The sequence below is a fragment of the Chiloscyllium plagiosum genome, unplaced genomic scaffold (assembly GCF_037043375.1).
Source record: "Chiloscyllium plagiosum isolate Xiang-an unplaced genomic scaffold, Cpla_swu_hap1 HiC_scaffold_9, whole genome shotgun sequence".
Lineage (NCBI taxonomy): Eukaryota > Metazoa > Chordata > Chondrichthyes > Orectolobiformes > Hemiscylliidae > Chiloscyllium > Chiloscyllium plagiosum.
The window spans coordinates 56,430,091-56,458,077 of NW_028270147.1; the positions used below are offsets into that span (position 1 = coordinate 56,430,091).

The following is a 27,987-nucleotide window of genomic DNA, read 5'->3' on the forward strand; positions in this document are numbered from 1 at the left end:
TGTTTCACTGTTAGGACTCTAGAAGATTGAATCATTTCAAATACATCAAAAATTAAATGCTTTGTAAAGTCCCCAGTCATTTCCCAGCAAAATTCAAGAAAATTGCAATACATCTAAAATCCCATCACTCGTCTTGAAATGTAGCACATTAATCACCCTATTGGCTAATTTGGTAGGTAATGAAATTAGAGTAGCAATGTCACACAGAATGTAATAACATATCTGAACAGCACTTTAGCAAAGGCAGTTGTCCTGTTTAGTACCTTTAAAATTGGTTAAGATTTCAATTCTGGTTAAGAGACCAGAATGAATGATTTCATAGTAATAGAAGCAAGAGTAGGCCACTTGACCTGATGAGCTTGCTCCGCCATTCGTTAAAATCATGGCTGATCCACCCATCATCTCAGCTCCTCCTAACTGTATTATCCTTAATTCCCCTTCCATGCAAAAACTCATCCAATTATGTCTTGAATATATTTAACAAAGCTGCTTCCTTGGGTAGAGAATTCCACAGATTCTCTGGAAAAAGCAGTTCCTCATTTGTCCTAAATCTACTTTCCCTAATTTTGAGGCCATGTCCCCTACCCCTAGTCTCATCCACCAGTGGAAACAGCTTACCTGCCTTTATGTTATCCGTACCTTTCATAATTTTATATGTTTCTATAAGGTCCCCTCTCAATCTTCCAAATTCTAACGAGTACAGTCCCAGGTGGCTCAACTTCTTCACTGGGTAAACACCTCATCTCCGGAATCAATCTGGTCAACCTCCTCTGCACCGCCTCCAAAGCCAGTACATCTTTCCCCAAGTAAGGAGACCATAACTGTGTGCAATACTCCACATGCAGCCTCACCAACACTTCGTACAATGCAGCAAAACCTCCGTACTCTTAAACTCAATCCCTCTAGCAATGAAAGCCAATATTCCATTTGCCTTACTGATTACCTGTTACACCTGCAAATCAGCTTTTAAAGATTCATGTACGAGCACTCCGAAGTTCCTCTGCACAACAGCATGCTGCAATCTTTCACCATTTAAATAATATTCTGACCGACTATTTTTACTTCCAAAGTGGATAACCTCACATTTACCAACATTGTACTCCATCTGCCAGACCCTTGTGCATTCACTTAACATATCTAAATCTCTCTGCAGAACCTCCACAACCCTGCACAATTTGCCTTTCCAACTCAATTTAGTGTCATCAGCAAACTTGGATACAGTAGATGTTCTTAACCTTGTTAACTGACATTATATAAATGGATGCTTTTCACCTTGTTAACTTACTACCCTTGTCCCCAGCACCTCATTGTTAACTGCAAGTCTTCTCTTCCAAATCGTTTATATATATATTTCATGAGCAGTTGCAGGCCCAACACCGACCCCTGCAACGCCCCGCTCACCACAACCAGAGAAACACCCATTTATCCCATCTCTACTTTCTATTGGTTCCCAGTCTTTTATACATGCTTGCAACATCATACATTCTTAATTTATGGATGAGTCTTTAATGCGGCACCTTATTAAATGCCTTCTGGAAATCCAAGTATGCTACGTCGACCTGCTCCCCTCTATCCACCATGCTTTGAATTAAAAGGGTTTGTAGATTTCGAGGAAGTTACACAAAATTGAAAAGTGTGATTGTGAAGAGATTTGTGCAGAAGATTGGTGCATTTGAGTAAGTTGATCACTTGCTTCCCTTAATATTATACTGATGGGTTTTCAGTTATAAATGGACGTCTTCCATCCTGGTGGCTTTTTCAACTAAAATTGAAGACAGCAGTTCATGGTTCTAATAAATTTTCTGCTTTTATTTTCGAATGTGTCTCTGGACTGTTCGGAGATTATAGTGCAGATGACGGTGAATCTTCCTTGTGTTTCTGAAGTATGGCTTTTATATGAAGCCAGTCATAATTACTGCTGTAATAGATTACTGCTAAGTTACAGTGAATCCTGTTTGTGGTTCTCTTCTCCTCACCTCTAAGATGATGGAAAAGGATAGACTGGACCTAAAAGTTGGAGTTCTAAATTGGAAGAACACTAATTTTGACAGTATTAGCCAGGAACTTTCAGAAGCTGATTTGGGACAGATGTTCACAGTTAAAGTATAAAGGCAGTAGGTGTATACTGAAGAGGGAAGTCAGGAAGGTGAAAAAGGGGCATGAGATAGCTTTGGCAAATTGGGTTAAGGTGAATCCAAAGGGATCTTCTTTGTACATTAAGGACAGAAGGTAACTAGGAAGAGAATAGAGCCACTCAAAGATCAGAAAGGCAGCCTATGTGTGGAACCACAGGAAATGGGGGAAATATTAAAAAAGTATTCTGCATCAGTGTTTACTGTAAAGAAGTACATGGAAGTGAGAAAGTTTATGTAGTATAAGCAGGTAGGGAAAGAATTAAGTTTTGGGTTGTGTGACCAAGGCTCAGCTAGCATGACTTTGTTTACTGCAAGTTCTTATATGGTCAATGAGGTGCTGGAGGTAAGGGTAGTGGGTTAACAAGATGAAAAGCATCCATTTATGTAATGCTGGTTAACAAGGTTAAGAACATTCATTACACAATGTCAGATGGCTTAATCTTTACTGTTGATGCTCGCTGATTGTAAAGGTCAATAATGGTCACCCAATCAATATAGATGTTGCCTTATTTGGATGCTGCCCCCTGTAAATTACTCTATAATTCCTTAAGAATTTGCTGTTTGAGATAAGACTGAGAACTCATGTCTCTGTGCACATGGGCGATCGTTCTCTCTCCCTCCAGGACCTGGAATAAAGATGAAGGAGGCAAAGCCGTACTGTGTCTGAGTGTTTGCATTGACTGATACCGGGCTAGGGAAATGGGACAATAATATGTCGAGCCAGGTGGTGTCCAAATGAATAGTTACGATTGGACAGTGTCAGCGATTGCCCGGAACACCGGTATCTCTAGATGGATGGGCCCAAAGGGTAAGGTTTCAAAACTTGCTCCCTCTCAATATTCCTGTATGTTCAATCGCTTTCTATTCTACGGACTCCTTGAATGGTAATTAGTTCATTCGAGAGACACAGTTTCGTAAATGTGCTGACAAACAGGGGTTCGAGTCCCCGGACATATAGAGTAAGAGAAGGGGTTTAAGTCTGTTAATGGCAAAATTTGAGGCTGTATGAGTCTTTGTTCTTGGGGAAGAGAGTGGTTTGGACTGCAGTGGCTTGTGCACTGCTGTGAGGTTTTTTATGGGTGTGATTTCATTGAGAGGGTACGGCTGGTCTGTCTTTCCTTATGGCCTTGTCTGGTAGTGGGGTGGTGTTCCTTAGTCCAGTTTCCAACAAGGTGAGGATGTTTTAGTGATCTTTTTCTGTGTGTGTGCCAGGCATTGTGGGTTTCGCGCAGCTTTGGGAATCTTGGACACATGCTTGTGTTTATTTTTCCTGACGGTTGATTCGGAGTCTGTGGATGTGATTTTTTTTTTGTCTAACTCTGGTGTGGATCTTTTAGGGTCACCTCCTCCACCTTTTTGGCTCCTTGTTTTCCATTTCATGGATCATCACCGGTCTTAATTTTGCGCGTTTTTCCCCCATATTAAAACGGCAAGATTTCTGACCAGAGGCTCTTAAACAAAAACCGAGAAACCCTGAAACTAAGATTGTACTAATACTTGGGTCAGAAAAGGAAGTTTCAATGTAAATTGTGCCATACTGAGTGTGTTTGATGTTTAAAAATTTTGATTTGTTAAAATACTGATTTAGAAGATCCTTTTAAGTAAATGTTTTGCCTTGTTTGAGTCAGAGTCTCATTTCAATGTATTTTGTGTGCTATGTCATGGGGCAGATTTTGTTTTGACATTGAAATTGTATAACATTATCCTTTTTAAAATGATCAAACTTGTAACCTTAAAACAAATTGATTGAGTGCCTTGAGCCCCTGATTTGTTTCAAATTCTACAATACCTGTTTCAAAAAACAATTGGGTCAGTGGTCATACTTTAGCCAGGATGAGAGTATTGTATAATAATATCTTTACTGGGTTTTTAATGCAATGTGTTCCCAAAAAGAAGAGTGCATTATCAGTTTGGTGTTTTAAGATTTTCTAGAGAATATTAGAACTTGAGACTGAGTTGTTTAAATTCTTTCAATTATTGTTAAAACTTCATTGGTCCCCTTCACATTGCAAATCCAAAGAATGTTTATCTCTACCAAAGTTGCCACTCTAATTCTGACTGTGCTATTTCGGAAGTTTCATGTGGAGAACATATTTTAATATATTCTGCATATGTTTTCCACAAATATTTGAGATTTAAATCTGAACTGAAGCTGCCTCTTCAATTACTAAAGCACAGGAAACATTTTGTTAACTTGCTGTTTCAGACTTTTGAAATACTTTTCTTGACAGCTTTCACATTAGCAAAGTCTCAATTTGTTAAAGGAAAATAAAGTTTGAATAACCTGAATGAGGTAACTGAGGGTTTGATTTTAGGACCATTGATTGTTGTTTATAATTGACTGAATTGTTTAGGTATGGATTCTGGATTAGTGGTGCTGGACGAGCACAGCAGTTCAGGCAGCATCCGAGGAGCAGTAAAATCGACGTTTCGGGCTAAAGCCCTTTACCTGAATTGTTTAGGCAGTACAATTTAAATTTTATGGAGAATGTTGAAATAGGCAGACACAATTTAGTATAGTTAAATGTGGGACAGTCTTCATACTGATAACCACCTTTGCAAGGAAGGAATGAGAGAGGAAATACAGAGATACTTTCAGCAGCTAACATCTTCTCTAGAGTTTCTCCATTCACGGGTAAAGCATGCCTTCAGACCACTGCCCACTCCTCCACAGCCTGATCCAATGGATTCAATCAGCTCCTCAGTCACGAGCATGAAAAGTGAAGAAACTAACAACAATGAAGAGAAAGTCTGTACACATGTTGTCAGTGGCCTTCCAATGTACATTAAACCACATGAGCTTTACCTTGCCTTTCGGTCATTTAAGGGATGTGAAGGTTTGCTGATCAAGCTACATCACAACAGCCAGTTGGCTTTGTTACATTTAACAGCAGAGCGGGAGCAGAAGCAGCAAAGAATGCTGCATTCGCCTAGCCTCCAGTTGTAGCTTCTGCACTGCGCACTCGGATGTGCTGGTATCCTCCATCTGAAGCATCTCTGCAACAAAGGAAGTCTTGTCAGTTTTGTTAAGTATTTAATTGCCCTTTTCTAGGAATTCAGATTTCTTGAGGAGTGATGCAGAAGGGCAGACTGCATTTTATTTTCAGGTCGGACTTTACTGAAGGAGATTTTGAAGAACTGGCTTGTTTCCACTCGACTTGGAGGGGATGGAGTGGTCACTAATGGCTGTGGACTTAATAACTTTAGTGGTGAGGTATTTCCCAAATGGAGGATCTTAGAACTTCTATTTACTGCACAGACTAGTAATCTTTGTTGTTATAATGATTGTATACTGTGTGTCAATAACTTGAATAAATACTGGCTGTCAGAGTCTTATGAAAGCTGGTAGTGCCATCAAGATGGTTATCATGAAATGATAAAAGGAAGGAATGAGAAAGTGTGTAAGGTATGAGCAGATTGGGAAAGAGTGAAGTTTTGAGTTGTGTGACAAAGGCTCAGCTAAGCATGACTTTGACCATACAAGAACTTGCAGTAAACAATGTGGTGCTGGAGGCAAGGAGAGTGGGTTAACAAGATGAATAGCATTCATTATGTAATGCCGGTTAACAAGGTTAAGAACATCTGTTACATAATGCCAGATGGCTTAATCTTTACTGTTGATGCTCACTGATTGAGTAACCGTTATTGACCTTTACAATCAGTGTAGATGTTGCCTTACTTGGATGCTGCTCCTTGAAAGTGACTCTATAATTCCTTAAGAATTTGCTGTTTGAGAGAAGACAGAGAACTCATGTCTCTGTGCACTTGGGCGATCGTTCTCTCTCCCTCAAGGACCTGGAATAAAGATGGAGGTATAGCAGTGTCTCTGAGTGTTTGCTTTGACTGATACGGGGCTAGGGAAATGGGAAGAGAAGCTATAGAATGTGGGGAAATAGATGGGTGACACCTTGAAAAATGTCCTTATTACAGAGGAGATGGTGCTGGATGTCTTGAAATGAATACCCAGGACCTGACCAGGTGTACCCTTGAATTCTGTGGGAAGCAAGGGAAGTAATTGCTGAGCCCCTTCCTGACATAGTCAAGAGTGTGGTGCTGGAAAAGCACAGCAGCTGGAAAAGTCCAGCACCACACTCTTCTCTGATCTCCAGCGTCTGCAGTCCTCACTTTCTCCCTTGCTGAGATACTTGTATCATTGCAAGTCATAGGTGAGGTGCCAGAAGACTGGAGGTTGTGGATTTAAGTTTGCTCGCTGAGCTGGAAGGTTTGTTTTCAGACGTTTTGTCACCATACTAGGTAACATCATCAGTGAACCTCCGGTGAAGCACTGGTGGTATGGCCCACTTCTTGTGTTTAGGTTTCCTTGGGTTGGTGATGTCATTTCCTGTCCATTTTCTCAGGGGGTGGTAAATGAGATCCAAGTCAATGTGTTTGTTGATAGAGTTCCAGTTGGATTGCCATGCTTCTAGGAATTCTCGCGCGTGTTTCTGTTTGGCTTGTCCTAGGATGGTTGTGTTGTCCCAGCTAAAGTGGTGTCTTTCTCATCTGTGTGTAAAGATATTAGTGAGAGTGGGTCATGTCTTTTGTGGATATTTGATATTCCTGTAACCTGGTGGCTAGTTTTCTGCCTGTTTGTCCAATGTAGTATTCCTTAAGAGTTCTTGCAAGAAATCATGTCTCACGAACTTGATTGAGTTTTTTGAAGAAGTAACAAAGAGGATTGATAAGGGCAGAGTGGTAGACATGATCTATATGGACCTCAGGAAGGCGTTTGACTGGGTGGCAAGGTTAGATATCATTGAATGAAGGGAGAACTTGCCACTTGGATATGGAACTGGTTTGAAAGTAGACGACAGAGGGTAGTGGTGGAGGGTTGCTTTGCAGACCAGAGGCCTATGACCAGTGGAGTGTCACAGGGTCAGTGCTGAATCCATTGCTTTTCATCATTTATATAAATGATTTGGATGTGAACATAGGTATAGTTTGCAGATGACACCAAAATTAGAGATGTAGTGGACAGCGAAGAAGGTTACCTCAGATTACAATGGGATCTTGATCAGATAGGCCCAAGAGCTGAGGAGTGGCAGATGGAGTTTAGTTTAGAATAATTTGAGGTTATGCATTTTGGAAAAGCAAATCTTAGCAGGACTTTTATATTTAATGGTAAGGTCCCAGGGAGTTTTGCTGAACATAGAGACCTTGGAGTGCAGGTTCATAGTTCCTTGAAAGGGGAGTAGCAGCTGGATAGGATAGTGAAGAAGGCATTTAGTATGCTTTCCTCATTGGTCAGTGTATTGAGTACAGGAGTTGGGAGGTCATGTTGTGACTGTACAGAGCATTGGTTAGGCCACTTTTGGAATACTGCTTGCAGTTCTGGTCTCCTTCCTATTGGAAGGTTGTTGTGAAACTTGAAAGGGTTCAGAAAAGATTTACAAGGATACTGCCAAGGTTGGAGGATTTGAGCTATAGGGAGAGGCTGAATAGGCTAGGTTATTTTCCCTGGAGCATCGGAGGCTTTATAGAGGTTTATAAAATCATCAGGGGCATGGGTAGGATAAATATACAAGGCTTTTTCCCTGGAGTGTGGGAGTCCAGAACCAGAGGGCATAGGTTTAGGGTGAGAGCAGAAAGATTTAAGAGACCTAAGCATCAACGTTTCCACGCAGAGGGTGGTGCGTGTATGGAATGAGTTACCAGAGGAAGTGGTGGAGGCTGGCACAATTACAGCAATTAAAAGGCATCTGGTTGGGTATATGAATAGTAAGGGTTTAGAGGGATATGGGCTAAGTGCTGGGAAACGGGACTAGATTTATTTAGGATTTCTGGTTAGCATGGACGAATTAGACCAAAGGCTCTGTCTCTGTGCTGTACATCTCCATGACTCTGTAATTTTGTGACTCATACAGTCCATCTTGTTCTAGCTTTTCCTGAATGACTTTGTTTCACCTGTTCTGTGGTTATCTATACGTTCAAAGGCCCTCTCCTTATCAGTAATCTATTCCAACTGCCTGGTGCTCTATCATCTTCAAATGCAAGGTCAATGGGAAGCTTTTTTAACAAATCACTTTGTCTCTAACTGATCATATAATCCCTACAGTGTGGAGCGAGTTTCCTCTGGGTGCTTTAGTTTCATCCCATGGTCCAAAGATATGAAGGTTATGTGGATTGGCTATGCGAAATTGTCCATTGTGCCCAGGGATGTGCAGGCTAGGTGAATTAGCCATGGGAAATGCAGGGTTACGGGGATGGGATGGGGGTGTTGCGTCTGGGTAGGATGCGCTTCGGAGGGTCGGTGTGGTCTTGATTACTTTTAAGGCAATTCTGTCATTCCACCACTTCTAACCTGGTTAATCATGTTCTATATGGTTTGAGGGCTTGATCTGTTTTGCCAGAGCGGCGAGGAGAGAAGGAGAGATGAAGTGAGGGCTGCTGGGAAGGGTGAGATTTCCCGCATTAAAAGGGACTTATCTCGGGAGTCGGGCCTCCATTTTGCCAGAGCGGCGAGGAGAGGTGAAGTGAGGGCTGCTGGGAAGGGTGAGTTTTCCCGCATTAAAAGGGACTTACCTCGGGAGTCGCGCCTCATATTGCCAGAGCGGCGAGGGAGGAGCGAAGGACTTCTGGGAAGACATATATTTGTGTGGTTGCGTTACCCGAAACACAACTTGGGTAGTGTCTCCCACCCATCCTCCTCCTCTAACCAAAACAAAAGGACCTGGAAGCCAGATTGGTAAGGTAACGAGTTTTTTTTCATTCCTTATTTTTTCATCAATCTCTTTGGGAATTTAGAATAGTAGGAATGGAGGTTAGGGCAGTTGAATGTTCCTCCTGCAGAATGTGGGAGGTAAGGGTCACCACTAGTGTCACTGCAGGAAGTGCACCCAACTCCAGCTCCTCGAAAACCGCGTTAGGGAACTGGAGCTGGATGAACTTTGGATTATTCGGGAGGCAGCGGAGGTTATTGAGAGGAGTTACAGGGAGGTAGTCACTCCTCAGGTACAAGACAAAGGCAAATGGGTTGCAGTCAGGGGACAGAAAGGGAACCGGCTGACAGTGCAGGGATCCCCTGTTGCCATTCCCCTCAACAATAAGTACACCGTCTTGGATACTGTTGGGGGGGATGACTTACCAGGGAAAAGCAGTGTGGTGCAGGGCTCTGGCACAGAGTCTGTCCCTGCTGCTCAGTAGGGAAAGGGGAAGAGGAGCAGAGCAGTAGTCATGGGGGACAGATCGGAGGTTCTGTGGGGACGAGAGAGACTCGTGGTTGATGTGTTGCCTCCCAGGTGCCAGAGTCCATGATGTCTCTGATCGTGTTTTTGGGATCCTTAAGGGGGAGGGGAGCAGCCCCAAGTCGTGGTCCACATAGGCACCAACGACATAGGTAGGAAGAGAGATGGGGATTTAAGGCAGAAATTCAGGGAGCTAGGATGGAAGCTTAGAGCTAGGATGAACAGAGTTGTTGTCTCTGGTTTGTTGCCCGTGCCATGTGCTAGTGAGGCGAGGAATAGGGAGAGAGATTAGTTGAACACGTGGCTACAGGGATGGTGCAGGAGGAAGAGTTTTGGATTCTTGGATAATTGGGGCTCTTTCTGGGGTAGGTGGGACCTCTACAAGCAGGATGGTCTTCATCTGAACCAGAGGGGTACCAATATCCTGGGGGAGAAATTTGCTAAGGCTATTGGGGTGCGTTGAAACTAATCCAGCAGGGGGATGGGAACCAAAATTGTAGTTCGAGTATAGAAAAGGTTGAGAGTAGGGAGGTCCAAAATCAAGTGTCAGGGACACAAGATGGCACCGGCAAGCAATAGGTTGGTTTGAAGTGTGTCTACTTCAATGCCAGCAGCATCTGGAATAAGGTGGGTGAACTTGCAGCATGGGTTGGTACCTTCGATGTTGTGGCCATTTCGGAGACATGGATAGAGCAGGGACAGGAATGGTTGTTGCAGGTTCCAGGATTAAGATGTTTCAGTAAGAACAGAGAAGATGGTAAAAGAGGGGGGGGAGGTGTGGCATTGTTGGTCAAGGACAGTATTACAGTTGCAGAAAGGATGTTTGGGGACTTGTCAACTGAGGTAGTATGGGCTGAAGTTAGAAACAGGAAAGGAGAGGTCACCCTGTTGGGAGTTTTCTATAGGCCTCCAAATAGTTCCAGAGATGTAGAGGAAAGGATAGCAAAGATGATTCTCGATAGGAGTGAAAGAGACGGGGTAGTTATCATGGGGGACTTCAACTTTCCAAATATTGACTGGGAACACTATAGTACGAGTACTATAGATGGGTCAGTTTTTGTCCAGTATGTGCAGGAGGGCTTCCTGACACAGTATGTCGACAGGCTAACAAGGGGTGAAGCCACATTAGATTTGGTACTGCGTAATGAGCCCGGCCAGGTGTTAGACTTGGAAGTAGGTGAGCACTTTGGTGATAGCAATCACAATTCTGTTATGTTTAGTGATAGAAAGGGATAGGTGTATACCACTGGGCAAGAGTTACAGCTGGGGGAAAAGGCAATTACGATGCAATTAGGCAAGATTTAGGAAGCATAGTATGGAGAAGGAAACTGCAGGGGATAGGCACATTAGAGATGTGGAGCTTATTCAAGGAAAAGCTACTGAGTGTCCTAGATAAGTATGTACCTGTCAGGCAGGGAGGAAGCTGTAGAGCGCGGGAGCCATGGTTTACGAAGGAAGTGGAATCTCTGGTCAAGATGAAGGAGAAGGCTTATGTTAGGATGAGATGTGAAGGCTCAGTTAGGGCACTTGAGGGGTACAAGGTAGCCAGGAAATTCCTAAAGAGAGAGCTCAGAAGAGCCAGGAGGAAACATGAGAAGTTGTTGGCGGATAGGATCAGGGTAAACCCTAAGGCTTTCTATAGGTATTTAAGGAATAAAAGAATGACGAGAGTAAGATTTGGGGCAATCAAGGATAGTAGTGGGAAGTTGTGTGTGGAGTCAGAGGAGATAGGGGAAGCACTAAATGAATACTTTTCAACAGTATTCACTTTAGAAAACGACAGTGATGTCGAGGAGAATACTGAGATACAGGTTACTAGACTAGGTGGGATTGAGGTTCACAAGGAGGAGGTATTAGAAATCCTGCAGAGTGTGAAAATAGATGTCCCCTGGGCCGGATGGGATTTATCCTAGGATCCTCTGGGAAGCCAGGGAGGAGATTGCCAAGCCTTTGGCATTGATTTTTGAATCGTCATTGTCTACAGGAATAGTGCCAGAAGACTGGAGGATAGCAAATGTGGTTCCCCTGTTCAAGAAGGGGAGTAGAGACAATCCTGGTAATTATAGACCAGTGAGCCTTACTTCAGTTGTTGGTAAGGTGTTGGAAAAGGCTATAAGAGAAAAGATTTATAATCATCTGAAAAAGAATAATTTGATTTGGGATAGTCAGCATGGTTTTGTGAAGGGTAGGTAGTGCCTCACAAACCTTATTGAGTTCTTTGAGAAGGTGACCAAACAGATAGATGAGAGTAAACCGGTTGATGTGATGTATATGTTCCCCACAGTAGGCTATTGTACAAAATGCGGAAGAATGGGATTGTGGGAGACATAGCAGTTTGGATCAGTAATTGGCTTGCTGAAAGAAGACAGAGGGTGGTGGTTGATGGGAAATGTTCATCCTGGAGTCCAGTTACCAGTGGTGTACTGCAAGGGTTGGTGTTGGGTCCACTGCTGTTCATCATTTTTATGAATGACCTGGATGAGGGCGTAGAAGGGTGGGTTAGTAAATTTGCAGACGACACTAAGGTCGGTGTCGTTGTGGATAGTGCCGAAGGATGTAGTAGGTTACAGGGAGACATAGGAGAAAGTGAGGTCTGCAGATGCTGGAGATCAGAGCTGAAAATGTGTTGCTGGAAAAGCGCAGCAGGTCAGGCAGCATCCAGGGAACAGGAGAATCGACGTTTCGGGCATAAGCCCTTCTTCAGGAATGAAGAAAGTTTGTCCAGCAGGCTAAGATAAAAGGTAGAGAGGAGGGACTTGGGGGAGGGGCGTCGGAAATGTGATAGGTGGAAAGAGGTCAAGGTGAGGGTGATAGGTCAGACTGGGATGGGGGCGGAGAGGTCAGGAAGAAGATTGCAGGTTAGGAAGGCGGTGCTGAGTTCGATGGATTTGACTGAGACAAGGTGGGGGGAGGGGAAATGAGGAAACTGGTGAAATCCGAGTTCATCCCTTGTGGTTGGAGTATTCTTAGGCGGAAGATGAGACGCTCTTCCTCCAACTGTCGTGTTGTTGTGGTCTGGTGATGGAGGAGTCCAAAGACCTGCATATCCTTGGTGGAGTGGGAGGGGGAGTTGAAGTGTTGAGCCACAGGGTGGTTGGGTTGGTTGGTCCAGGTGTCCCAGAGGTGTTCTCTGAAACGCTCCGCAAGTAGGCGGCCTGTCTCCCCAATATAGAGGAGGCCACATCGGGTGCAGAGGATGCAATAGATGATGTGTGTGGAGGTGCAGGTGAATCTGTGGCGGATATGGAAGTTTCCTTTGGGGCCTTGGAGGGAGGTGAGGGGGAAGGTGTGGGCGCAAGTCTTGCACCTCCTGCGGTTGCATGGGAAGGTGCCGGGAGTGGAGGTTGGGTTGGTGGGGGGTGTGGATCTGACGAGGGAGTCACGGAGGGAGTGGTCTTTACGGAATGCTGATAGGGGAGGGGAGGGAAATATATCCTTGGTGGTGGGGTCAGTTTGGAGATGGCGGAAATGACGGCGGATGATGCGCTGTACATGGAGATTGGTGGGGTAGTAGGTGAGGACCAGTGGGGTTCTGTCCTGGTGGCGGTTGGAGGGGCGGGGCTCAAGGGCGGTGGAGCGGGAAGTGGAAGAGATGCGGTGGAGGGTATCGTCGACCACGTCGGGGGGGATATTGCGGTCCTTGAAGAAGGAGGCCATCTGGGTTGTACGTTTTTGGAACTGGTCCTCCTGGGAGCAGATGCGGCGGAGACGAAGGAATTGGGAGAATGGGATGGCGTTTTTACAGGGGACAGGGTGGGATGAGGTGTAGTCCAGGTAGCTGTGGGAGTCAGTCGGTTTGTAGTAGATGTCCGTGTTGATTCGGTGGCCTGAGATAGAAATAGAAAGGTCGAGGAAGGGCAGGGAGGAATCTGAGACTGTCCAGGTGAATTTGAGGTCGGGGTGGAAGGTGTTGGTGAAGTGGATGAACTGTTCAACCTCCTCGTGGGAGCACGAGGCGGCGCCGATACAGTCATCGATGTAGCGGAGGAAAATGTGGGGGCAGGGCCAGTGTAGTTGCTCCCAGTAGATCGCCGCTCAGACAACCTCCTCCATGTTCGCCATGAAGACAATCACCAACAGATTCGCGACCTCCGCGGCTATGGGGAATAACTCTGTCTCTGTGGTCGCCGCAGCCACTTCCGCCCCCAGTGATGTTACTAACCTACACAACCACAACGCCGCATGTGTCTCCGCCCCCATGCTGATCTCCACGCCTAACCCCGACCCCCGCCAAGTTCCGTCACCACGCCTAAACCCCCCCACACGACGATCTCTGTCACCACGCCTAACCCCGCCCCTTCGCCGATCTCCGACTGCATGCCTAACCCCACCCCCACGCCTATATCCGTCACCACGTCTAACCCCGCCTCTTCGTCGATCTCCAATACCATGCCCAACCCCGCCCCCACGCTGATCTCCGTCCCCGCCCCCAGGCCTAACCCCGCCCCCACACCCAGCTCCAGCCCCACACCTGGTCCTAGCTCCCAGCCCTGCCGTGTTTTCACCATCCCTCCAGACCTACCCCTCTCTGAGGATGAAAGATCAGTCCTCAGCAGAGGCCTCACCTTCATTCCTCTATGCTCTCGGATTAATGAGTTCAACACACGGCGTGACATCGAACAATTCTTCCGCCGCCTTCGCCTCCGTGCCTACTTCTTCAACCAAGACTCTCGCCCACCCTCTGACGACCCCTTCTCACGCCTCCAACGCACCCCATCCACCTGGACACCCCGTGCTGGCCTCCTACCTGCCCTCGACCTCTTCATAGCCAACTGCCGCCGCGATATTAACCGCCACCTGAACTCCCCGACCCCTCTCACCCACTCCAACCTCTCACCCTCGGAACACGCAGCCCTCCACTCCCTCCGTTGCAACCCCAACCTCACTATCAAACCAGCAGACAAGGGAGGCGCAGTAGTTTGGCGCACCGACCTTTACACCGCTGAGGCCAAACGCCAGCTCGCAGATACCTCCTCCTACTGCCCCCTTGACCATGACCCCACCCCCCACCACCAAACCATCATCTCCCAGACCATCCATAACCTCATCACCTCGGGGGATCTCCCATCCACTGCCTCCAACCTCATAGTCCCACAACCCCGCACCGCCCGCTTCTACCTCCTGCCCAAAATCCACAAACCTGACTGCCCCGGCCGACCCATTGTCTCCGCCTGTTCCTGCCCCACCGAACTCATCTCCGCATACCTCGACATGGTCCTGTCCCCCTTAGTCCAAGAACTCCCCACCTACGTTCGGGACACCACCCATGCCCTCCACCTCCTCCATGATTTTCGCTTCCACGGTCCCCAACGCCTTATCTTCACCATGGACATCCAGTCCCTGTACACTTCCATCCCCCATCACGAAGGACTCAAAGCCCTCTGCTTCTTCCTTTCCCGCTGTACCAACCAGTACCCTTCCACTGACACCCTCCTTCACCTGACCTGAACTGGTCCTCCCCCTGAACAACTTCTCTTTCCAATCCTCCCACTTCCTCCAAACGAAAGGAGTAGCCATGGGCACCCTCATGGGCCCCAGCTATGCCTGCCTCTTCGTAGGATATGTGGAACAGTCCATCTTCCGCAACTACACTGGCCCTACCCCCCACCTTTACCTCCGCTACATCGATGACTGTATCGGCGCCGCCTCGTGCTCCCACGAGGAGGTTGAACAGTTCATCCACTTCACCAACACCTTCCACCCCGACCTCAAATTCACCTGGACAGTCTCGGATTCCTCCCTCCCCTTCCTTGACCTTTCTATTTCTATCTCAGGCCACCGAATCAACACGGACATCTACTACAACCCGACCGACTCCCACAGCTACCTGGACTACACCTCATCCCACCCTGCCCCCTGTAAAAACGCCATCCCATTCTCCCAATTCCTTCGTCTCCGCCGCATCTGCTCCCAGGAGGACCAGTTCCAAAAACGTACAACCCAGATGGCCTCCTTCTTCAAGGACCGCAATTTCCCCCCCCGACGTGGTCGACGATGCCCTCCACCGCATCTCTTCCACTTCCCGCTCCTCCGCCCTTGAGCCCCGCCCCTCCAACCGCCATCAGGACAGAACCCCACTGGTCCTCACCTACCACCCCACCAATCTCCATGTACAGCGCATCATCCGCCGTCATTTCCGCCACCTCCAAACTGACCCCACCACCAAGGATATATTTCTCTCCCCTCCCCTATCAGCATTCCGTAAAGACCACTCCCTCCGTGACTCCCTCGTCAGATCCACACCCCCCACCAACCCAACCTCCACTCCCGGCACCTTCCCCTGCAACCGCAGGAGTGCAAGACTTGCGCCCACACCTCCCCCCTCACCTCCCTCCAAGGCCCCAAAGGAAACTTCCATATCTGCCACAGATTCACCTGCACCTCCACACACATCATCTATTGCATTCTCTGCACCCGATGTGGCCTCCTCTATATTGGGGAGACAGGCCGCCTACTTGCAGAGCGTTTCAGAGAACACCTCTGGGACACCCGGACCAACCAACCCAACCACCCTGTGGCTCAACACTTCAACTCCCCCTCCCACTCCACCAAGGATATGCAGGTCTTTGGACTCCTCCATCGCCAGACCACAACAACATGACGGTTGGAGGAAGAGCGCCTCATCTTCCTCCTAGGAACCCTCCAACCACAAGGGATGAACTCGGATTTCACCAGTTTCCTCATTTCCCCTCCCCCCACCTTGTCTCAGTCAAATCCATCGAACTCAGCACCGCCTTCCTAACCTGCAATCTTCTTCCTGACCTCTCCGCCCCCACCCCAGTCTGACCTATCACCCTCACCTTGACCTCTTTCCACCTATCGCATTTCCGACGCCCCTCCCCAAGTCCCTCCTCCCTACCTTTTATCTTAGCCTGCTGGACAAACTTTCTTCATTCCTGAAGAAGGGCTTATGCCCGAAACGTCGATTCTCCTGTTCTCTGGATGCTGCCTGACCTGCTGTGCTTTTCCAGCAACACATTTTCAGCTACAGAGAGACATAGATAAGCTGCAGAGCTAGGCTGAGAGGTGGCAAATGGAGTTAATGCGGACAAGTGTGAGGTGATTCACTTTGGTTGGAGTAACCGAAATGCAAAGTACTGGGTTAATGTTAAGATCCTTGGTAGTGTAGATGAGCAGAGAGATCTCGGTGTCCAGGTACAGATCCTTGAAAGTTGCCACCCAGGTTGACAGGGTTGTTACAAAGGCATACAGTGTTTTAGCTTTTATTAACAGAGAGATCAAGCTCTGGAACCATGCGGTTAGGCTACAGCTGTACAAAAGGGTAAAAACAATGACTGCAGGTGCTGGAAACCAGATTCTGGATCAATGGTGCTGGAAGAGCACAGCAGTTCAGGCAGCATCCGAGGTTCAAAACTCTAGTGCGGCCGCACTTGGAGTATTATGTACAGTTCTGGTCACCGCTTTATAAGAAGGATGTGGAAGCTTTGGAAAGGGTGCAGAGGAGATTTACTAGGATGTTGCCTGGTATGGAGGGAAGGTCTTATGAGGAAAGGCTGAGGGACTTGAGGTTGTTTTCGTTAGAAGAAGGTTGAAAGGTGAGTTAATAGAGACATATAAGATAATCAAAGGGTTAGATAGGGTGGACAGGGAGAGCCTTTTTCCAAGAATGGTGATGGCGAGCACGAGGGGGCATAGCTTTAAATCGAGGGGTGATAGATATAGGACAGATGTCAGAGGTAGTTTCTTTACTCAGAGAGTAGTAAGGGTATGGAATGCTTTGCCTGCAACGGTAGTAGCTTCGCCAAGTTTAAGTACATTTTAAGTCGTAATTGGACAAGCATATGGACGTACATGGAATAGTGCAGGTTAGATGGGCTTCAGATTGGTATGACAGGTCGGCGCAACATCGAGGGCCGAAGGGCCTGTACTGCGCTGTAATGTTCCATGTTTATATGTTGCTCGTCAGTAGGTTGCCTGACATCAGCAAAAAAAAAAGATGGGTTTGCTCAGGTATGTTAACAGGAGAAGCGATGTCTGCTGAGGGAGATGCTAATCATTAAGGAGGTATTAGAAACAAAAACAGAAGTTGTTGAAAAAGCTCAGCAGGTCTGGCAGCATCTGTGGAGAGAAATCGATTAACATTTTGCGTCCGATGTCCCTTTCTCAGAGTTCTGAATTTCTGTGTTTGTTTCTGATTTGCAGCATCTGCAGCTCTTTCAGGTTTTTGTTGAGGAGGTATTAAACATTGAGAAGCAAGAGGGAGAGAAAGCAAGCCGAGAGACTAGTATAAAGGATCCAAAGGAAATATGTTTCACATTAGGTTGTTGAGGGCAGTATAAGAGGAGGCATGGTTGGCACAAATGCCTTTTTCCTGTGCTATGGGAATGAGTCAGATTAGGCTGTCTCTGACCCTTTTTATGAAAATGGTGCAGTGTATCTACATACGGTCGTGGCAGCGGCTCCAACATTATTTCTGTCACATGCCTAATCAGGAACCTCTCCCAATGTTATCACCTGTAATTGGTATGCATTGCAAGAATTTGATACTCATCCAGTTTGGCTACATTAAGCCTTTTCCTCAGTCATCAAGACTGTACAGTGGAGTTTGAGCATGAAGGTCTGGCCTAGACGCAGGGATGCTTCCCACTATGACACAATGCATTTTAGGTCGTGCACCTTGGTTGTATCTCTTTGCGATGCCGATTTTATTTCTATAGTTCCCAAAATCTATCTTTCTGCTTTAATCATTAGCCATTACCACCTCACTTAACGGTTACTCCTTGTATCCAATAATTAAGGCCCAGGACAATGAAAGTTCCTAATTTCGCACTCATTGTGGTGCATTTCAACCCTAACCCTATCGCAGTGTTTCGCTTGCAAGGCTTGCTTTACTTATTCTGCTTTTTAAAAGGTTAGGTTTCTGGCAAAAGTATCACTTATTTCTGAAAACAAATATGCTGTTATGCATGTCTCGGCACAGATGCAAGAGCGTGATAATTCAATGGGAGCAACAATTTGCACTGTATGAGAAAAAGTTGCAATCTGATTGGCTGATCAACTCTGGTCACGGAAGTGCAATAGAAGATGCACTCGAGAACGATTGTTCTTTAGGGTTTTGTTTAATTCGAAAAAGGCGCAGTGCCTAGATGTGTTCACTCCTGCAGATTATATGAATAAACTCACCAACTTATGTACAGTGGAATAACAAAGTGATGTTTGAAAATTATGGAATGCACATTAGGAGGCTGAGATGGTGTAGAGAGAGAGAGACGGTTGTTTTGGCAGTAGGGTTGAGAAACAAAGTAATTGAAAAGATTCAAAGGCAGCATGAGGCAAAGCATCTTACAGTCTGAAAGATTATGACCTGAAACAACAATCTTAAGGTGTGGTTGAGGCAGATTCAATCATGATTTTCCAAAAGAGGATTGGGTGCTTGCAGAAAAAATATTTGTGGGGCTGCAGAAAAAGGGTGGCAGAGTAGGACTAGCTAAATTGTTCTTGCAGTTGAGCTAGTATTAATTTGACCATTCAAATGGATCAGGTATTAAAATGTTAGATTTGGCAGTAAACTTTATAATTCTTGTTTAAACATCAGTAGACTAATGTTTTAACTTTTATTATTATCTGTCAGGTTTCTTTTTACCAACCTCTCTTGTCCATTACTAGTGCTACAGGTGCCAGAAAGCCTTCAGTACAATTCTGATTGCCTTTTTCAAATAATGTTTTGCATTTAACATTGACAAGTTATTCAACTAGAACAACGGAAGCTAATCCTATCCTTGCATGCTTGTTCGTCCTCCAATAATCAGCCAGATAGTTCCCTCACAACTACCTCTTCTGCTTAAAGATACTGACTCCATATTGTATTTTTATTGTTGCTGTAGTCAGTTAACAGAAATCAACCATGTTTCAGTGTTCTGTGCCTCAGATCCATCTCATTTTTATTTGGTTTGCAAATAAGAATCAAATGGTGAGCATCATGGACTTGGAATGATTCATCGTGAATTTCAGTTTTAAATAATTTAGTGAAACTGTTCATTTGTTCACTTGTTCTGATTTTAAAAGGTTTTAAATTTGACATTTTTTAAAAAATAAAATATTCCTATACCTTCCCTGATCTTGTATTTGGAATCAAAATAAGGAATAGAAAAAAATATAAATGCGGTTTGGCATAGTGGCTCAGTAGTTAACACTGCTGTTTTACAGTACGAGGGACCTGAGTTTGATTCCACCATTAGGTGATTGTCTGACTGTCTGTATGGAGTTTGCATGTTCTTCCCCTTTCTGTATGGGTTTCCTCCAGGTGGTCTGGTTTCTTCCCACAGTCCAAAGATACACAAGTTAGGTGGTTTGGCTGTGATCATTTGCCCATACTGGCCAGGGATGTGCAGGCTAGGTGGATTAGCCATGGGAAAACGAAAGGTTACAGGGTTAGGGTCGGTGGGAGAGAGGGGTGAGATTTCTAGTTCGGATGCTCTTGGGAGTGTTAATGTGGCCTTGATGGGCTGAATGACCCTCTTTCACACTGTAGGGATTCTGTGATTCAAAAGATTGCTGTTTTTGTGGAAATATGACACTTGCACTTTGGTGCTCAGGGCTCTTGTGTTACAGTTGTAGTGGTCTTGGAGCACTGAGGCCTAGGTTTAAATTCCATCTGCTCCAGAAGTATGTAGTAGCATTTTTTTTAACAGGTTGATTTGAAAATATATAGTATTATTATTTGGGCTCTTATTGTCCAGTGGTAGTTTCCTTACCTCTGAACCAGGAGGCCTGGTTCAAGTCTCATCTGGTCTAGAGGTGTGTAATGATATTTATGAATAGGTTGATTAGAAAATATCCTAATATGCTTCTACATTTGGATTGATCTTCACTATCCTCTTCTAGAGCAGGTGTTATTATGTACTCAAGTAATTTAATTTTGCCACTCTATCCTTTTAAAGTTATTGTACAGTTTAAAAAGTCTGAAAATCTGATGAGATTAAAAATCATCAATAAATAATTATTGATTTTATGCATTGCTGAGATAAGATATGTAGCATGTTAGTGTGCTTGTATTCTATACTTAGGGCATAACATGTGGATTATTAAACCAGCTATTGGATGTTTGATCTTGGTTAACTAAAGCAGAGGCCAAATGCTTCCCTTGCTGCTGAATCTTTTTCCCTGTTTTGTAATTTATATAGACTTGTAAAATGTGCAGGAAAGGGCTTAAATTAATCTGGGTGGAAGGGTGTTGTTCAGAGCGTTAGAGAATAAGCACCAAGTAATATAATTTTGATGTGTAAAGCTCAGAAATGATCAATCCAAGGTTCTCGTTCTTTAAAAAAGTCAGTCTAGAAAATGTATCTGAAACGCAATAGCTGAATGTTAAATTGAACTGAAGTATAAAATAGTAATTAACATGATTGTAGATCTGTTAAAATCAGCAATTAATGCTGAGTTTCAGATGTAGAGAAGGGAAGGGGAACAACAGAGTTAGTGATGTTAGAATGGTATTCACTAAAGAATTAAATAGAGAAATAAATTCAGTTAGTTTGTTTAGAAAATTCATGAATTTCATTGCGAGTATACTATAAATTGTCAAACATCGGAAATGAAATTAATGATTTGTAGAAAAAAAGTGTGCATTAATGATATGGTTGTAATTGTAGAAATTTTTGAACAAAAATAACCAGACAAATAGTCGCAAGTTAAAACTTGAGACAAATTCAAGTATTAAAATAAAGGTACAAAAAGAGTATATAAAAACGAAGGCCAATAGCAAGTCCAAAAACAATCTTTGTGTTGTGCTGCAGCAGAATTCACATTCTGTGGGTGTAAAGCAATGTAATGAGGGATGAAGAGTTGTGATGTTAAATCTACTGCTCTTTGTGTTTCCTAGCGGTTTACAGTGGGAAGCCAAAGTCAGCTGTTGAGATTATGGATATTAATAAAGATATAGATCATTGTCCCCTTGAGTTATGTTCGTACTGCTGAGTCTGCCTCTGAACTCTGTGCAAATTAGTGACTTCTTAATCAGGCATCAATGTGTCCATGTGTCACTCAGCTTGCGCAGCTCCTCCGAGTGGCTATGTGGTTGCACAGCTTAGAAGGAACATTGTCCTTCAGCCTCCTGTGCCTTTCAAAATGATAACTGATCTGTTTGTTTCAAATTTCTTACTCCCATTTACCCTACTAACCCTTGATTTCCCCTGCCTAACCAGAATGTATCCCTTTCTGTCACCATTTCTTTCGGACCTACCGAGGCAGAGTTCCAACATCTCAAAAGCCTCAGAGAAACAATTTGTCCTTGTTTCTGTTCTGAGAGCACAGTACAGATGTTGAAATGCCGCCTAGCTCTGGACTCAGGATAAGAGGATCCTTTCTACATTGATCTTGTCAAAATCACTTAGGATCTTGTGCATTTCAATCAATGCAGCCCTCACTTTTCTAAACTGCAATGGAAAGACCCATAACGTATGGGTCAAAAAGAAACATAATAGTTTCAGGTTAAAATCTAGTAAACTACCTTTGAATTGCCTCCAACACATTTGCATCCTTGCTTAAATAAGGAGATTAAACTGCCCACCTTATTCGAAACGGGAGGTTGGGACTTGCATAACTATCATTCTTCATTTTTATCCAGTGGTGCCTTTTTGTTTAAGAAATTGCTCATAAGCACTAGTGTGAATGTTTGGATCCTGTTGTTGGCTGACAGCAATTTGTATGCGATGTCTTCAGACTGGCATTATGGACTGCATTCAGAAAGCACAAGCAGCAGCAAAGTTGGTAGGCTATTATATAGGGCATGCATTTTGGATGTGTTCTGCTTACCTGGTATCACATGCAGAGGAGACTAGAAAATCTGTTGAGATAATTTTTAAAAATTCTATTAACGTACTTGTCTGTACAGCGAGTGGAAGGTGTTGATAAAAGATGAGTGTGAACTAATGGCAGAGTTATGAAGTAAAATAATTTGCCTCTGTTGCTCACAGAGGAGGTAGATTAACCTCAGTTTTTATGGGTGACCTATTTAATATAGCACAATCAGGTATTATGTAGAGGTCCTTGTGAGCAGTAATCATTCAAACAGAAGAGATACTGAAATTATTCATATTAATGTTGAAAATTACTTGAACCTATTTCTGTGAAAAAAGAAAAGCAGCATTTTGCCAAGAAAATAGGAAAATGGTTAAAAGGAGATGGATATAAATTGGAAAGTATGATTTTGCTTCAGCTGAAAAAAGACTCCTCATGCATGATTAAATTATTCATCATTTAAATACAAGTAAATAAACACCATCATATTGGGCATCTAAAGTCTAGTGCCTTTTTTTATCTTACAATTTTTCTATAGCATTCTCTATTAAATATGCAATGAATAGGGTCCATAACATTACTTCAAGTCATGCTGAGGAAATTTGCTTAAAAATTATATGACATTGAACTCCAAGAAATATTGAAATAGAAAGAGAGTCTAGAAAGAAGGCGGTCATAGATATAGGAAGTTTCTGTAACTGGTAAAATGTTATGTATGATGTCAGTCCTAGGAACTATATTAGATTTTTACTGTATGCATGCATAATATAGTTTTAGAAATTGTGAATGGTGTCCAAGTTTGCTGATGACTCAGTTGTTTCAGCAAGGGTATCTGTAGTTGCTGGGTGGTAGGTAATAAACCATGAAAGACTTCTGTGTTGATGAATACACTAGCAGCATGTGTAAGTAGTAGGTGCAGCAGAAAATATTTTGGAATTAACAATTTAGAAATAAATGCTGATATTTATTGGCATAAAGAATCAGTGACTTTGGTTGAGGGAGCGAGACACTGCTTAAGATGGCAGTGCAAGTTAATGCAATAAAGCAAAGCTCAAATTTAAATGAATCTGATTTTAAAGGAGAAATTTGAGGATGGGAGGAGGGGATGTGGGTTTGGAGTCTTCAGTGAGGATGGTTAGAATGTGTAAGTTTCTATTGCATTTTACTGCTGGTTCATCCTTTTTTTTAATATGGGAATAAACTGCTTACAGAAATTTATTAAGATATGTGGAATGAATAAAAGTGAGTTGGATGCGATGGCTTGTCAGAGACATTCTAGCACAAGGTTAGTCATATTTCAGATGTAGCTGAAATTTTGTATTGGCCTTTAAAGTTGTTTACTTGACCTCATTGGATTTTCAAATTTTAATGTGCATTCTTGTTTTGTAAACAGATTAGCCAACTGAATTTAGCTGTTGCCCATCTCAAAGCCAATGTTAAATCAGCATCTGACTTGATCAACCTTCCAGTCACTGTGGAACAACTCCAGAAGGTATGATTCTGTAGATTGCTGTGGATTGCCATAGTTGACTGAAAATGCTCTAATGTGCCATAGTCGTCTTTTTCACATCTGATGTTTGAAGCTATCTTTATCAAGTACCTGGCCAAATTTTGTGTCATCTGCAAACTTAGTTATCATCCCTTCCACATTCTCTACTATTTCATTTATGAATATCACAAATAAGAAGGGACCTAGCACTGATCCCTATGATCTGTCAGTACACACTTGGGCTCCATCACTGTCTCCTATCCTTAATCCAATCTTAGATCCATCTTGCCAAGATATCTTAAATCTCACGAGATTTTGCTTTCTTTATTAGTTTGGCACCTTATGAAAGTCCATATAAATGACATCTTTTTATCCTGTACTGAATACTCCTAGATATTCAGAATTCTCAGCACTTTTTCTCCTACATTTCACCGTTAAGGTAACATTTTGGGCCTGTACTCATCCTCCTTCCCCCCACCCCCCCAAAAAAACTTACCTCATTTGAATGCCTCCCATTGTTCTGTGTACAAAGATATAGAAATGGCCTAAGCCGTGCCTTAATTCCTGTAGAACACCCCAACCTTTGCATTCAGTACTTGGTGCAGTCAAGGAAAAGCACCCCACTTTCCTTCTTTGTTGCCTCATCTTACATGACTTGGCTTTCTTGTACCCCTCTCAATATTCTCCCATTTATTGTTTATTCTTTTGCTATTTTTGTCTTCCTTGATGCAAAATTGTTTACTTTTCCAGATTGAAATTCAATGGGCCCTTTTCCTCCAACTCAACTAAACAGAGTTGTAGAATTCATTGATATCATTGTGCAATTAATGGCCATCCACTTCACTATCAGCTACCCAGCCAGATTTTGTATTGTTTACAAATTTCTCAGTCATACTTCCTATATTAAAGTCTACATCTTTGAGACTCCTCTGTTACTGTTTATTCATGATTTTTCAGTATTGTCTTGTTTATTTGGGCAAGATTAAAAAGTGTGAATTTGGGTTATTCTTTTGATATTGATCATGTGACTTTGATCTGATAGGCACTTCTATAAGGTTGTAAGGCAATAGTATTTTCCAAGGAGATTTTTAAATGGCTGCTTTTACACAACTTTCAACTAATTCTCTTATGCTTTGTTGATTCTGCAAATGGTGCATACTGGGTGAGTGGGCAGAGGGAAATGAGGAGAGTGGAAGGGTCATGAAGGATATGAGAATGCATGGATAAAACCTTTTAAAACTTGCTTGTCAAAAGATTCCCAAAACTAGACAAGCCCATTTCTTTCTGAAAAAGACGTGACTCCATGAAAATGGTGGAGTGGTGGATCTAAAATTTTACTGAAGCAGCCTTCTGTCGTCACCCCCGTCACATACAACTGAGCCACTTTTGAAGACACTTTATCAAGTTATCCTGTATCTCATGTGCATTTGTGTTCTTGAGATGACTCCTATGTGGGGCTGTGTCAAAGGCTTTGCTGAAATTCATATGAACTGCATCAACTGCGATACCCTTTGCTACACACCTGATCGTCACCTCAGAAAATTCAGTCAAACTTGTTCGGCATGACCTCCCTCTGACAATGTCATGCTGTCTATCCCTGATTGCGCCTCGCTTTTCCAAGTGAAGATAGGGGCTGTTCTTCAGAATTTTCTCCAATAGTTCCCCTACCACTGACATGAGATTCACTGGTGTCTGGTTTTGTGGCTTATCTCTTTAATTCTTAAATATCAGTACCACATTAGCTGTTCTCCAGTACTCTGGGACCACCTGCAAGTTTCCCATCAAGCTACACACCATCTTAATTTGAGACTATATCACTGCTCCTTCCATGTGGACTGCAGTGGTTCAAGAAAGAAGCACAGAATCCGGGGCAGTTAGGGATGGGGTGTAGATCCAGCCTAGCCTTTGACATCTACATGCTGTAAATGAATGGAAAGAATTTTTAAGCTAGTGAAAGAGTGAAGGGGGCAGGAAAAATAAAATATGTGGTCCAAGATAGGGTTGGAGACCAGGGGAGATTAACTACCAAATGATTTCATGATACAACAGCAGCAGAGAGGTAAGGCGTATAGTGCAGAAACAAAGGTTGTGTCCAGATGAGGCAACCATCTGAATGCATCATGAAGAATAAGGAAAGAAATCAGACAAGAATAAACCAGCAAAGCCAAAGAGAAAAATGAAACATAGAATAAGCTGATGTCATCCTTCTATAGGAAAAAATGTTGTTATCCCTGAGAGGGCTCAGAAAAGATTTACAACGATGTTGCTGGGACTGAGAGTTTGAGTTATAAGGAGAGGTTGAATAGGCTGGGGCTTTTCTTCCCCTGGAGTGTCGGAGGCTGAGGGATGACCTGACAAGAGGCTTATAAAGTAATGATGGGCATGGATATGGTGAAGAGCCAAAGTCTTTGTTAGGGTGGGTGAGTCCAAAACTAGAGGGCATAAGTTTAAAATGAGAGAGAAAAGAGTTAAAAAGGACCCAAGGGGTAATTTTTTTACGCAATGGGTGGTGTGTGTTTGGAAGGAGCGGCCAGAGAAAGTGGTGCAGACGGGTACAATTACAACATTTTAAAAGGCATCTAGATAGGTACATGAATAGGAAAGGTTTAGAGGGATATGGGCAAAATGCTGGCAAATGGGACTAGGTCACATTGGGGTGCAGAGGAACCTCGATTATCCGAATGAGATGGATGGGCACTATTTCGTTTGGATAATCGATTTAAATGCCTTTCCTCTGGGGCTCAGAGCTTTTTTAAGTCTGTTCCCTGTTCAGGAGACGAGGCAGCAGCAGCATCGCATGAGCCCCCCCCCCCCCAACCTGCCCGCCCCACAAACCCCATTCAACACCACCCTCGTTCCCCTCCTCCCCCCAAAGCTCTGTCCAATATGGCCCCTGCCCCCCCTCGCCCCTTCACCCCCGCCCCATCCAACATCGCTCCCTGCCCACCCTCCCCCTCAACACCAGCCCGCACCCAATGCAGCCCTCGCCCACCCAAGACCATCCCCTGCCCATCCCCCAGACTGTCCAATACCATTGGACATTAAACAGTGCCCCAGCCCCACCCAACAGTGCCTCCCTGCCCGCCTCCGCGCCCTCTCTGGGGCAGCCAGATTGGACACTAACAACAAGGCTGCTGCTGCTGCCTTTCTGGGTGTGCTGTACTCCAAGGTCTCTTTGTTCAGCAACACTCCACAGGACCTTACCATTAAGTGGATAAGTCCTGCCCTGATTTGCCTTTCGAACATGCAGCACTTCACGTTTATCTAAATTGAACTAAACACACACACACACCTTTTTACTATAATCTTTTGACAGGTTCCACCTTTGCCCTGTATAGGACAATGTTGGCGAGACTATCTGGGGAAGGAGGATTTAGGATACACCCCTCTGTAGAACTCCAGCGAAAGTGTGTGGAGAGAGAGAGGGCGGGAGGTCAGTCAATTGGAAACAGTGCCTGTTTAATCACTGTAAACAAAAGACACGAAACATGTCTTTGACGTAATGTTACTATCGGGACCTCGAGATCTCATTCAGATAATCCAATATTCGGATGATTGAGGTTCAGTGTGGATGAATTGGACCAAACAGACTTTTTCCATGCTGTATGGCCCTATGACTACTCCTGTGATGGAATAGGCAAAGGCCAGTTGCTGAGTGCAGCCTCTTCTACCTACAAGTTTGTTCAGTTGCCATAAAATGCCACATGTGGGAATGGGGAGAGGAATCCTGCAATTGAGTCTTGCCACCACTTTTAAGTTCAACTGTCTCAACGCAGGTGAAGGCATGAAAATCCATGTCATTTTTTGTGCAGAGAGAATAACAGGAAATGATATGATGTAAAATTCACCTTCTTGAATGGAACAGCAGGCTAGAGGACCATGTCACATGCTTCTGTTTCTATCTCTTAAGGTCTTAAGATCCAGTCTTGACCAAACAGCATTGAGGGAAAATTTTCACCACACTCCTTAGAGTCATAGAGATATACAGCACAGAAACAGACCCTTCGGTCCAACTCATCCACACTGACCATATGCCACAATTTGACTTAGTCCCATTTGCCAGCATTTGGCCCATATCATTGTAAACCCTTACTTTTCATATAACCATCCAGATGCCTTTTAAATGTTGTAATTGTATCAGCCTCCGCTACTTCCTCTGGTAGCTCATTCCATACATACAGCAGCCTCTGTGTGAAGAAATTGCCTCTCAGCTCCCTTTTAAATCTTTCCCCTTTCATCTTAAACCTATGCCCTCTAGTTGGACTCTCCTCACCCCAGGCAAAAGACATTTTCTATTTAGGTAAAAACAAGGACTGCAGATACTGGAAAACAGAGCCTAGATTAGAGTTGTGCTGGAAAAGCACAGCAGGTCAGGCAGCATCCAAGGAGCAGGAAAATCAACGTTTCGGGCAAAAGCCCT

At 44.1% G+C, this 27,987-nt stretch overlaps 1 protein-coding gene across 1 annotated transcript in view; it reads left to right on the top strand.

The window, feature by feature from the left end:
• efcab14 (EF-hand calcium binding domain 14) overlaps positions 1-27,987 on the top strand; it is a 100,987-nt gene that overhangs the window by 17,205 nt on the left and 55,795 nt on the right. Inside the window, exon 4 of the mRNA XM_043699330.2 lies at positions 23,472-23,570. Coding sequence (XP_043555265.1) covers positions 23,472-23,570 — 99 coding nt within the window. The remainder of the gene's footprint in view (positions 1-23,471; positions 23,571-27,987) is intronic.